The 14,060-nt window shown below is 35.2% G+C and overlaps 1 protein-coding gene across 1 annotated transcript in view; it reads left to right on the top strand.

Annotated features, from left to right (window-relative positions):
• The window catches only part of LOC145287967 (GDP-L-fucose synthase-like), a 62,427-nt gene that overhangs the window by 39,451 nt on the left and 8,916 nt on the right, over positions 1 to 14,060 (top strand). The window contains exons 6-7 of the mRNA XM_080135941.1: positions 4,755 to 4,888; positions 8,788 to 8,919. Coding sequence (XP_079992067.1) covers positions 4,755 to 4,888; positions 8,788 to 8,919 — 266 coding nt within the window. The remainder of the gene's footprint in view (positions 1 to 4,754; positions 4,889 to 8,787; positions 8,920 to 14,060) is intronic.

Raw genomic sequence — 14,060 nt, 5'->3', positions numbered from 1 at the left:
AACTATAAATTGAAATATTCAGAAAGAAATTTTGCTTTTAAATGAATATTCAAACAGGACACAACTAGTTATAGAGCCAACAAAACCAGATTTCTCTACAAACTACAGGGTGTCCCAAAAGAAGCTGACGGATTATAAATTTGATTAACTTCCTCAATATTTAAGTTATGCTTACCAATTTTCATATGTAGGTAGATGAGCCTCTCCGTGATTTTTTGAGATATTTTTGTTTTTTTTACACGGTGGTCACCACTTATCAAGGCCCGGAAGCCACTCAGGGATAAGGGTTAATGCAAGTACAGTACGTTAGTGTGGTGATTTAATGAAGTGTTTACTTAAGAGGGCGGTTCATTTTTTTTTATTTTTTTTTTATTACATTTTCACCCCAAACAAGGCAAATTGCCACTTTGGTGTAGGGGGCTACTCTCAGGGGCAACAACTACTGGGGTACTATGTAGGGATTTGGGCAGCAAGGTGTCGGTTCACGTTACACTTGAACTTCTGCATGTCAGTACTGTTGGGGAAGCAGGGACCTGGAATGGAATTCCAGAGTCTTGCGGTTCTGGGGAAGAAACTATTGGAGTAAAAAGATCTTTTACATCTAGGGACCTCTACAGTGTGGGGGTGGGATCTAGTAGCCTGTCGGGTTTGTCGAGGGTGCTCGCGTCGTGGGGGCACAAGTGATTGCAGTTCGTCAGAGCACTCACCACTAAAATACTTGTAGAAAAGGCAGAGGGATGCAACATTTCGTCGATGGGACAGAGGCTGAAGCTTAGATGCCAGTTCAGGGCCTATCAGGTTTGCGACTCTCTTTTGAACCTTGTCAAGGAGCGAGAGACTAGTAGCCGATGCACCAGCCCAGATGTGGCAGCAATACTCCATACATGGGCGAATGGTGGCCTTATAGAGGTACAGGATACTTTCGGGTGTTAGTAGTTTTCTAGCACGGTAGAGAGAGCCTACCTTTCTTGCAGCGGCCCTGGCAATGCCTTCAATGTAATTGTTCCAACTCATGTTTCCTGTGAACGTTAGGCCAAGGAGTTTGAAAGATGGACTCCTCTAGTGTTTCTGCCATTTCTTTAGAAATGTGTTCATTCGTCTTCCTGTCGTGTCTGCCATAGAGTGTAGTGTCATCAGCATATATACCCATCTCAGAGGCAATGTTGTCGGGGAGGTCATTTATGAATATCAGGAACAATAGAGGTCCAAGGATAGAACCCTGGGGCACTCCCGCATTTATATCATATTGTTTAGATGTGCGACCGTCGAGGACTACCTGGATTTTTCTCTTATCTAAGAAGGATTTAATTATGTTAAGTATTCTACCAGTGATACCGTATGATCTGATTTTACTGAGGAGACCCTCATGCCATACCCTGTCAAAAGCCTTAGATATATCTAGAACTACCGCTCTGCCTTCCCCCGCTTTGTCCAGTGAATGGTATATACGTTCAGAGATCACAGTGAGGATGTCTGCTGTGGAACGGGCTTGTCTAAATCCATATTGTTTGTCAGTCAGTAGTTTAGCATCTGTAAGATGATGGACTAGAGCATGGTTAATTATGGTCTCAAATATTTTGGCAAAAAGTGGGAGGAGGCTAATGGGCCGATAATTTGATGGGTCTGTCCTTTCGCCAGAATTCTTGAATACTGGTACAACAGAAGCAGTTTTCCAACAGCCCGGAAAGCAGGCTTCATTAAGACATTTGTTGTAGAGTTTGGAGAGAACTGGAGCTACTTCGGCTGAGCACTTTTTTAATAGCACAGCTGGGATAAGATCGGGTCCACATGCTTTTGAGGTGTCAAGGTTTTTTATGATAGCATGCACCTGAGCAGGGGTGGTTTTCAGATCGTCTAGTGTGGCGTCTGTCCGCATAGGAAAGTCAGGTAGGGGGTGGTTGGAAGGGTCCAGTGTGGAGTTTGAGGCAAACCGACTGGCAAGCATGTTAGCCTTGTCGGTTGCTGAGGAGACAACCTCGTGATTGTTGGTTAGTGGGGGAATTGTTGATTGCCCATTATTTACTACACTGTTGTAGATTTTCCAGAAGTCTCGAGTTCCTAGTTTTTGTGCTTCGATGCGCTTTTTAGTGGTTTCCGTAAATTCTCTCTTAGCTGTCGCTATTTCTTTCTTAACGTTATTTCTAGCTTCTATATACTTCAGTCTGTTTGAACTGGACTTATGTCGGTTAAACCTACGGTATGCATGCTGCTTTTGAGTAATGGCAGTTGCACAAGTCGACGTAAACCATTGGGGAGAGTGGGGCTTACTATAAAATTTCCGCATGGGAACATGCGCTTCGATTGCAGTTTTGAACCAGTCCGTGGTCTCGTTTGCACATTGTTCAGCAGGGAGAGAGAAAATATTTTTCCATGGAGCATCTCTAATTAGTTCCCTGATGGCTTCCCAGTCAGCCTTATTATAATATTTCGTTATTTTGAGCACTGGCTCTTCAGTTTTGGGTCTAGAGTTTAGGGCGATTTCAACCATTATCACTGCATGATCAGCGTTCCCGAGTGGGCTGTGGGCCTTCGTTATGCAGTCATCGGGAACTGTGGTCAAAAACAGATCTAGAAGTGATGCGTGTTGTTCTTCCTGGTCAGGGAAACGGGTTGGAAACGTAACAATTTGTGATAGGGAGTGAGATATAGCGAAGCTATGGGTTGTGTTGCCCGCTGCATCTGTGTGAGTAGAGAATCCAAGCCAGTTTTTGTGGTGGACATTAAAGTCACCAAACACATGTATTTGTGCGCTAGTGTCGAGGGACAGTGCCATGTCTATGCTGTCAGATACTTTGTTTATTATGGAGCAGTCCTGAGTCGAGGGAGAGCGGTAGAGAAAATAATAGTAGCTAATACTGTGTTGCACGTTTAGTCTAAAGCACATAAAGGCTTGATCATCTGTTTCTAGGTTTGTTTCTCTAGTCAAGGGAAGGGTATTACGAATGTAAACTCCAAGTCCGTGCATATGTCTGTCAGAGTTCATTAGGAATTTGTTAACGTTGGACTTGAAGACATCCAAGTTGTAGTCAGGTGGGAAGCAGGCAGACGGAACAGAGTTCCACAGGCGTGCAGTTCTAAGAAAGAAGCTTTGTTCATGGAATCCACGTCTTGATTTAGGCAACGATAAAGAGTGGGGGAAATTTTTCACAGGGGATTCATCCAGACGGGTGTTTTTCGTGAAAGATTGGCGAGGGGGTACCAGAGACTGGAGTTCAGATGAGCACCTGCCATGGAAATGAGATATAGTAAGATATCATAGTCTACTTATTCTAATTTTATTTACACAACTTAATCTAGGGTATGTTTTTCATAAGGTCTAATTTTACTTATGAAAAATGATGTTACTCAAATGTCCACCATTTTCATTTTCACACTCTTGTGCTCTCTGCAGGGCATTGTCCAGCACATTACTTAATGTTTCAGGGCTTATGGCCCTAATTTCCTCCTCTATATTGTTTTTAGGGCATTTATTGTGGCTGGTTTTATTGCATTGGGAGTAGGGGAATTTCTCGTGTTTGAATTTTTGTCAAAATTCTCTTTGACTCATTCAACCAAAAATATGACTCTACGATAAATATCTGCTCCTCGGTAGTGTAACAACTCATGATGACCTTGGAAAGGTCACTCTAGATGATCTGAAAAAAATAAAAGAAAAATATAAAAAATTAAGAAAGTTATACATTTTTTTTTAATCGTCAACTTCTTTTGGGACACCCTGTATTTTGCTAAAACTAATTTTTCAACAGATGTTTTTTTTTTCAAACACTCTGACTATATAAAAAGATTCAGTATAAAATGGCCAGTCAGATATTGATAAAACTCAACAATCAGTCAATCCTCTAATTTTAAAGATAGACTCTCCATATGTACTCTGTGATAAGTATATTTTACTTTGATCAAAATAATGTGAGGTCTACCTTCGTGCCAAACAACATTATTTTATTGTACTTGAAACTTGAAAAATCTTCATAATAACATATATTTTTAAACTATATTACTCTGGCTATATGGATAAGTATATTTCACTTTGATGAAAGGGGCTACAATAATATTGCAATTGCCTTTCATATTTGATATCTATAAAAAGAAAATACAACTTTTTACTTATTTCATTTATAATTTGCAAATTATAGAGATTAAAACAAGAATAGAAACACTCATATTGGAGAGAGGACAGCATCAGCAGAGTATGATAGAGGGTATCCCTGCAGGAAGCGCAACCAAATCGGCCGCTCTTGCATCAGTCTGCTCGGTCACAGTAACAGTTGCCACCACTCATGACAACCTTCAGACACGATTCTCCATCGTCTATCTAGATGGAAGGACGCCAACAAATTGGATTCAGGAAGTAACTGGAGTCATCATTGATTCCCAGGAAACACCAGATGTGCCTCAAAGGGTTTAAAGACAAAACTGTATCAAAATTTATTTTAATAAATGTCATTTTGCTTCTTTGCGGCAAATTTCTATGGAGTACATTCTTGGTCTCTACTCTATAAATTGAATTTCATGCAATGCAGATAATAAGAATAAAAAATCATGATATATCATGTTATTAGCTGGGCAGAAAAGAACTCCTTTATTTTTCATCAATCCTTGGCAATGCCTGGTCATCCTGCTGGTAATAAATATAAAAACATATTTGTAAAAAAAAAAAAAAAAAAAAAATTTTTTAATTAAAAATATGTGCCTGTAAAATTTGCTCCATTTTCTGCCAAATTCTATTTTTTATCATTTTGTTTCTTGTCTTTTAGGGCTTATCATCAACAACATGGCTGTCATTTTACGTCTGTGATTCCAACGAACATCTATGGGCCTCACGATAATTTTAACTTGGAAGATGCACATGTACTCCCAGGGCTTATACATAAAACTTACCTAGCTGAAAGTAAGTAATTGACTTTGTTTCCTCATTTTATTGCTTTGGTCAACTAAATATTAAATGAGGTAAACGTTTTGGAGTTTATCAACCAGAAATCTGTGATATCATCGGGTAGGATTACTTTAATTCAGTTACATTTTAAATCTTAAATACAATCATTTTTACAAGAATGTGTGGCTCATTTTTATAGATTGCAATCTTTTCTAAACGAACCCTTTGGCTAAGATCAAAGTTTAGTATCTGTTCTGCACGTCATTCATTCTGTCTTTGGTCAATGAATGAGAAATCTAGACGGAGGCAATTTTTATTTGTGTTCCAGTTCAGGGTGCCCCTTTTTGGAAGCTGGGTTTACCTCCACTCTAGCTTTGTATCTTCTACCCTTGTGGAGAGGCAAGTAAATAAGAAGTGAAAAACTTGTTTATCGCTTACTAATTTACTTTCCTAAATATGAGTTAATGAACATTTGTTTCCCTTATTTCCTTAATGACATAAAATACTTGCTAAAATAGTTCTGGGATTGAGTTATGTCTGAAAAAATTGTTTTTAATTGGCAGTAATGTATAATCAACCCATCTTTCTCTTGGTTATCTATTTAGTTTTTCACTTCTCACACTTGTTGATGCAACTATATTTCTTAATTTATCTACAGACATTTAGAGAAAGTTATTTTCTGTTTTAAACATTGTCATCGATTTAATATATATGTGTCTGTATATACCACAAAAATGCATGAAAATTAAATGGCAGAATAAAAAATCTGATAACTTCTGTATAGGAATAATAGGAATAATAAAACTTATATTTATTACATAAATGGATATTTGATATCTCTTCTTTTAACTGAAACTATCTTATCTATAACTAATGACGATTTGGTATCCGTCTAAAGATTAAACAATTTTATTTATAATAGAGATTTGGAATCTGTTTGTCTAAAACTGAAACTTTACCATTCTCCATTAAAGCTCAATTCATTTTATTATACTATTTAAGATTCATGTACTATCTTATAATCATCATTTCAGATCGGGGGGGGGGGGTAATATCTGTTCTGTTTTCATAATATTATTCTTCCAGGTATTACCATGTATTTTGGAGGGAGGAGTTATAGTATATGTCCTCTTGTCATTAGACTATTTTTCTCAGGCATTACCCCCTCCTTTGGGTGGTACTGTAGTATGTTTTATTATCATGAAATCATTCTCTTGGGCATTGCTTTTTCCTTTAGGTCAGTATCGTATATTTTGTCTGTCAACTATACTAGCAATAATAATGTGGAAGTAAGCAGGTTTTGAATCCTGATACTATTAGCATCTCATATATCAACTTTTAACATAAAACCAATTATTTTATGGAAAATGGTAACAACACTGGAATAATAACACAAGCAAGAAACTATATGAAATCATATCTATTCTGGGAAAATAGAAAATCAACTCCTAGAAAATCAAGAAAGGAACAAGTAGTTATATCTAGAATGCATATTGGCCATACAAATCCCATGCAGTCCTTTTATACTTAAACAAGAATAACCAACACAATGTCTGTCTTATCAGAAAACTTGTATGTCAAACATATTTTTGGAATGTAGAGTCCTCGCTACCACTAGAAAGCAATACCAAAAACTTACAATCTGAAGGACATTTTTGAGAACATCTGCTTGGATCATATATATATATATATATATATATATATATATATATATATATCTAAATAAAATGGGTTAAGAAATTCCAACGAAAGAAAGATGTATATTTAAATAAGGGAGTAGTCACCAACAATGTCTATTTTTTAACATTATTATATTGTTCCGTGTCTTGGTTTTTCATTGAGAATTATGTTTGGATCATTGTAATAATGTTTTTAAGTCATTGAAATCGTTTTTACGCGTGTTTCAGACGTTCTGTGAAGCGTCCTCGTCAGAAATTATTTTCAAATGTGTTGGAGATGTAAAAATGGTGATTTTCGTAGTTCATTTGAAGTGTTTCCAAGGGGTGGAGGCTTGTAAGTGTTTATTATTCATTGGCATGTTCAATTTTTATTACTCTTTTATTGGGCTTGTCCAGGCTGCTGACCTGACTGTAGTCACTCTTTCTGCTAATGTTTTTTTCTTTTCCTTTAGGGTGGGGTAGGGTGTTTGTGTGTGTGTGTGCGCGCGCGTGTTTACTTTTATTGGTTTGAGAATGTGTATACTGTTTTATAGTATTATGAGGTTATTTTCTTCCTTAGGAAGGTGACTGATCTTATTTAAATATATATATATATATTTTTTTTTATTATTCTAAGAGCGACAAAACTTTTTTTTAAAAAAATTATTAAATAGATTTTTTCAAACTAATGTATATATAATTCAAGACACGGGAACAAATGTGTCTATAAAAAAGAAAAATCTTCCTGAAGGCAGGCAATAAAAAAACATAATAATTAAAATAACTAAAAATGAAATAAATAAAAAATTTTCTCACCATTAAATGACCTAAAGAAGGTTGATATGTTGGTTAACGATCCCATTAAACAAACAAGTAAACAGGTTTATTATTTTTAGTTATGTAAGATAGGATGCCACAGTTTATGAGATTTTGAATGAAATTAATAAATTGTGTTAAGGACACCATGGTCACATGTACATGTAATGGTGTGTGTATATATATATATATATATATATATATATATATATATACTAGCAAAAGTGCCCGTCGTTGACTGGGTTCAAAAACAGCCTACAGAAAATGGACTCTGATTTATGAAAGTATGATAGGTTATGAAAAGGAAGGGTTGTAAAGAGATAGCTTCGAATTTGGGGGTATCAAAACCAAAGCAAAATATGATGAAAGTAAAAATAAAATAGATAAACCCCATAATTTATTATACCATACCTGATCAAACTGAAGCACTTATCACAATATTCTGTGGATATATATTAAAAAACCTTGTTAAAATTTGTGACATATTTCCATTCTATGGAGGTCAGGTGCGAACGAACACCCCATAATTTTATTATACCATATTTCTTCAAACTGAAACATAATTATCAAAGTATACTTACGCAGATAGATATGAAAAGTCTTTATTAAAGTTTGTGCCTATTTCCATTCTATAGAGGCCAGGCGCGAACGCAGACCGCACAATTTTATTATACCATCCCTATTTAAGTTAAAACAAACTTATCAAAGTATTCTTATGTACATCTATATCAAAAACACTTGTAAACGTTTTTTTTTTAATTTTTAAATTTTTTTATTTCCATACTTTGTGGACCAGGCGCGAACGCAGACCCCCACAATTTTAATGAACCACTGTTCTGCCAGATCAAACATACCCATTCCTTTGTCTCGATACATCTTCTATCATTATATGTAATCAGTTTTTTAAAAATAGTCAACCATATAGGAGCCTATTCGTGACCAGACACACACACACATACACACACAGACATTCAGCTTTATATTATATATATATATATATATATATATATATAGAAACTACCTACATACAATGTTTAAGACTAGATTCTGTTAGAACTTTTAAAAAAATATTTTTCTTGGTTGTCCATTGTCTTCTACAATAATAGCTTACATTTTTATTATAGTTACGGATTGTAATTATTTTTGCTCCATCACAAGGTGATATGAGTTATGATTAAAATATAGTATTTGTTCTCTTCTCAATCAGGAGAGGAAATATCTTTCTGAACTTGAGTAATTTCTGTTGTTGTTTAAAAGTGTTTGTAAGTTTTCTTTTTGTCCTATCAAGAATACTCATTTGCATGAAGATGCAATTTGCACTTGTGGGAAGGAAAGTAAGTAGATACATTGTTTTACATTGTTTTTATTTTTGTTTAGTCACAGAACAAAGAAAATTGTGTCCGCTCAACTGATATATATTACTAAAATGAAATGTTTCAGAAAATAACGAACCGCTTGTGATTTGGGGAACTGGTGCTCCCCTTCGACAATTCATCTATTCACATGATTTGGCTCGTTTGTTTATATGGGTGATGAGAAATTATGAAGAAATCGATCCTATTATTTTATCTGGTGAGTAAACATTTGCTTATGTTTTTCTTCCTTCCATAACTGGTCCTGGATATGACCTTAAACTATATCCGGTGGTGAGGCCCCAGCTTGCGGGCTTTAGGGAGTGTGGAGCCACCCTTTAATTGCCATTGCTCCCAGGTCCACTCTGACCCAGAGTGGTAGTACCTGTTAGGGTCCCAACTATGGGTTAAATAGAAACTGATTTGAAAACAACAAATATATTCTATTAAAAAAAAATTTCTTCAAAATCTTTGGATTCGACATTAAATAACCCGAAAAGGGTTGATATGCCGTAAAAGAAAAACAACCAACCAACCAATCCTTCCATAACCTGTAGTCATCATTTCTAAACTGATTTTAGATCATTCACATCAATAATGATCACTCAACAGAATTTCGTTTTTTTTTTTGTTGTTGTGTTTATATTAAAGTTGTGTTAATGTTTGAAGAGTTTTGTGCAAAACACAATAAATCGAATTTCTTTAAACTGAGAAAACAACGTTCTGTTATACCACAAATATTGTTGGATAAAATTCACTTTTTTCTTTTCTGAACATTAATATATCAGAATTTGATTATAAAAAAATCCAAAATTAAAAATATTGAATTTTACCGTAAAAGTATTGAAAGTAATTTTTTTGGCAAAATCATAAACTAGCAGGACCTGTGGAAATTCCACGGCGATTCTTTCATAGGTAATATATTTATGTTGGCATTTTGTGGATGTTCAGCGCAAATGAAGATGGTCTGATATTATTGTAACTCTTTTGTTAAAACTGAAACAGTATTTAGCTAAGCTAGCAGGGACGCCTGGTGTAGCCTGGTCATAAAATACATATAAATATGATATTTTAATTTATGCAGATTTCAATATATATTGTTATAGCATCAATTTTCTATCAATACTTATAGATTATAAAGTTGTGATTTCAAAAATAAAAAAATGATATGTTCATATGACTTTGGTGCATCAGCTTGAATCAAAACCGAAACCAAAACTTGTGAACAATAAAAATATTATATAACTTGAGTTTTTTCATTAATAATTGTAACTGAAGCCAAAACTTATGAAAAATTCTTGGAAAACTTATTTATAAAAAAACTAGATGACTTGAGTGTCATCAGCTATAATCGAAACCAAAACTTATTAAGAATTCTTTGTAAGTTATTTATTAAAAAAAATGGAAAGGCATAACAATTAAACGACAGTCAATCGAAAGAAAAAAAGATGTAAATGAGACACACAAAATAATACACACACTATCGTATCAATATATAGGTCAACAAAATAATTTTTTTTGCAAAATCCGATACATCCATTATATCTGTATAAACTGTGTTTCTATTTAAATTAATACAAAGTATTAACATAAAAAGAAAAAATCGTCAAAATACAGTGTGTTCACATATGCACAGATATTATTGGGAAAGAGAAGAAAACAACCTTAGTTAATGATGCTGTGTTAAAAATGAGAGGAAAAGATAACAAAATACCAAGGTCTTCTGTATGACATGAAAAAAGAAACTGGAATCTTAGGAAGATCTCTATTGTTCCAGTAATTATAGGAGAAACTGGATTCATGAAAAAGAATTTCAAAAACTACCTGGCACATATACCCAGTGAACCAAGTGCAAGAGCGATTCAAACAATTGTGTTTAAAGGAACGGTCAAAATCTAAAAGAAGATCTCTCGGTTGGAATATTTTAATTAGTGGGCGAATGCCTCATCCACAACTTGAACAAACTGATGAGAAAATTGGAGAAAAATAATCAGAAATGAAATGTAGAAATGCTACTACATCCACATTTAAATGTTATATAAATGTTATTAACTGGAAAATTAAAAAAAAAAATGTCAATTGTTCTCACAATATTTTAGTTTATACTGCTGGTTTAATCTAGCTTTACACAGCACATATTTTTTATGAAAATGGCCGTTCTGTTCAGGAAATTCTGATGATACCTCTGAGAATATTTTAAAATGAATAATAGAGAAGTAATTTAAATTCAAATATTTATTTTTGAGATAATTGATGTCTTAATAAGATTCATATTACTTTTCATCATTATTAATATTGTTGGCATTGATATGTAACAATGCATCCGTGTCGAAAGCGTGTGTAATAATAATAACTACATGCACGTTTAAACAAAATTACATGTTAAAAAAAATCATCTGTTTACACTGAATTCATTCTAAAAAAAAGCTTGAAACCTTATACTTTTGATTTGGTACAACAGTATGGCTGTGTTTACATTATGTTTAAATCCATCATTGATTTATTCCATCCATCCATAGCCTTGAGCCCCTGGAATGGCATAGGCCATCCACACCTTTGTAGATGCTTTTGTAATGAGGAATACTTTTTTTCAAGGTGATGGTGCTGGCCCCATGCCCAACCTTCCCAGAAGGTACATACAGCGCCTAACCTTCCCAAATGGTCACCTATTTGGTACTAGCCAGGCTCAACGTTGCTTAACTAGTGATCGAGAACTGGTATGTCAACATGATTGTACTGTATATCATTGATTTATTATTAAATTCAGTATGGCACTTATCACCAAAAACAAAAAAATGCAGCAAAACCAATTTTCAAAAGCAAAGTAAATATGTGACGTGAGCATCTTGAGAGAGCGAATTGCTCCCTATTGGGGAGGTTGAGACTCCCCTGGAACTTGAGGAAGATCAGGTAAATATGTTAAGATTGTCTAATTGAATCCCGGACAACAGTAGGTGTCAGAAATAAAATAGATATATATTTTTTTTTTATTGTTAAAAACCAGACATGTGTTTTGTTGTTCGAGAATGAAGAGGCCGGAAATGTCATACAATGTGGAAATGGAACTAGACCTATCTTGGCCTCGAGGACACCTGTTTTTAGACAGGGACTTTCTGAATGATGGGTATTGACCCTGAGGTTGTGTGAAGATGATTTCATTTTGGTCTCAGATTGCAAAACTCTGGTAATATTGAAGTGCACACATGCAATGTACCTGGGAAATCCCCAAGAAATGTATCACTGATTGGTTGGGTGGACTGTCCACCCCAACCTGTGACCTTACTATAAAAGCCAATACCCGCTCGAAAACAGACAGATTTGCACCAAAATCTCGAGAAGAAACCAGCACCCCAAAACGCTCCCTTCACTTTCCGTCTGTCTGCCATCTTGACCAACCATCCAGTGACGAAGAGAGAGATTTGTGAATTTAAAATGTGTTAAGAAATGAACGTTGTATATATATGTAAAAAGAACTAACTTTTGTGAGATTAATTTTTAGTAGATAGAACCCTGATCCGTCTGTCTACTTTCTGGGTATGCAAGCTTCGCTTTTTGCTTTCAGCAGAATTCTACACAGAGGCATTTAGAATTCAATGTGGAGGTCTCCCGGACAACTAGACATCACGAGCCACAGTTTCCGAAAGAAGTCAGAGGTCAGTTCCTTGACCTGAGCACGGGAGACCGGCCACAAATAGGTAAAATATCAAAATGTGTGAAAAATGATTACGTGATAAAGGGTTGAAATGTAAACGGCTTTGGAGAGTTAACTCCGGAATTTCATAAATGGTGTTTATCTTGCTTTACATTCAAACTCTTCATCTTTTGAATTTCTCCTATTTCAACTATCATGGTTAACCATTGTTTCCCAGGAACATAAAACCAAAATAGTTCTTTTTCTCATCTATCCTCATCGCTCTCTCTTCCTCCTGCTCATTCCACACTCTTGTTTTAATCTCTTAAAAATAATATATAATGATAATGATGTAAGAATTTCTCCCGAAGTTTCCGCTTTAAAAGTTGCTGCTCCCAAGCAACACCACAATTCTTGTCTTCCCCCTCACCACCCCACACTATAATGCAACACATTTGTTTTAATGTGTTCTCCAGAGAATGCGAAATTTCTTGTCTTTCTCATTAACACCATTTTAAAATGCACCTGTTTTAATGTATTCACAAGCAACAATGTCAAGTTTTTCTTTGTCTTCTCCCTCTCCACCTCAACATTATATTTTATAAACAGTTTCTTGTCTTACTTGGCTTAATCAGGCATATATACCTGCTCTATCCTGGGTAATGAGTACTTTTGAATTTAGGATACTCTATATCTGCAGGAACCTGTTCTATCTAGGGTATTGAGCACATATACCACTTCATCATCATATTCCATACTGGCATGTGTTGGATGACTTTTAGAAATTGACTATGAAGATGACCTATCTTTGGCAAGGTCTTTATTCAGCCCTCTTTTTATTATCTTTTTTAATATTCCTTATTTCTCGCTATTTACTTTTTATCACTTCCTCCCATGTTTTCCTTGGACTTCCACTGTTGGCAGACCTTGCCACCTTATGTGTTCGACATCTACTAACTCAGAAACTTTCATCCACTCTTTCAACATAGCCATACCATCCAAACTATCTATATTCTGCAGGTTTAATCTTCCTCTAAGCTCATCAGATCTGAGACTGTCTTTAAGATATACCAAGTATAATTCTAATAATATTATGTGCACACCTATTCTGAAAGGTATTTCTGAATTTAAAAATAAAACAGATTTCCACGTTTGTCTTGTTTTTTTACAAAGGAGTCACCACTTATCAAGGACTGGGGGCCAGTCGAGGATAAGGGTTAATGTGTGTACAGTGGTTAAGGGGAACATGTTGTAGTCATATTTAGTAATGGAAATTTGGTAAATTGGATTACTTAAGGGGATGGCTCATCAAGAATTTGTTCACATTGGACTTGAAGATTACCTTGTTGTAGTCAGTTGGAAAGCAGGAAAATGGAACAGAGTTCCACAGGCATGGAGTTCTAAAAAATGAAGCTTTGTTCATGGAATCTACATTTAGGGTTAAGCACAAAAAAAGAGTGAGGGAAATTATTAATAGTGTTTCCAGCTAGATGAGTGTTTCTCGTGTAAGTTTGGCGAAGGGGGGGGCATTGATTGGAGCTCAGACGAGCACTTGCCATGAAAATAAGATAAAGCAGAGGTAGGCTCACAACATCTCTTCTGTGAGAAAGGCTACGAAGTCTATTTTGCACTCTGTCAAGGCAGGATAAACTGCCTCTGGTAGCTCCTGCCCAGATGTGCCAACAGTACTCCATCCTTGGATGTACTTGGCTGTTATATAAGTAGAGAAT

This window comes from Euprymna scolopes, chromosome 11 (genome assembly GCF_053919585.1).
Source record: "Euprymna scolopes isolate OS-2025 chromosome 11, ASM5391958v1, whole genome shotgun sequence".
Lineage (NCBI taxonomy): Eukaryota > Metazoa > Mollusca > Cephalopoda > Sepiida > Sepiolidae > Euprymna > Euprymna scolopes.
The sequence above is the reverse complement of the archived record's forward strand: the minus strand, read 5'-3'. Positions and strand labels throughout refer to the sequence as shown.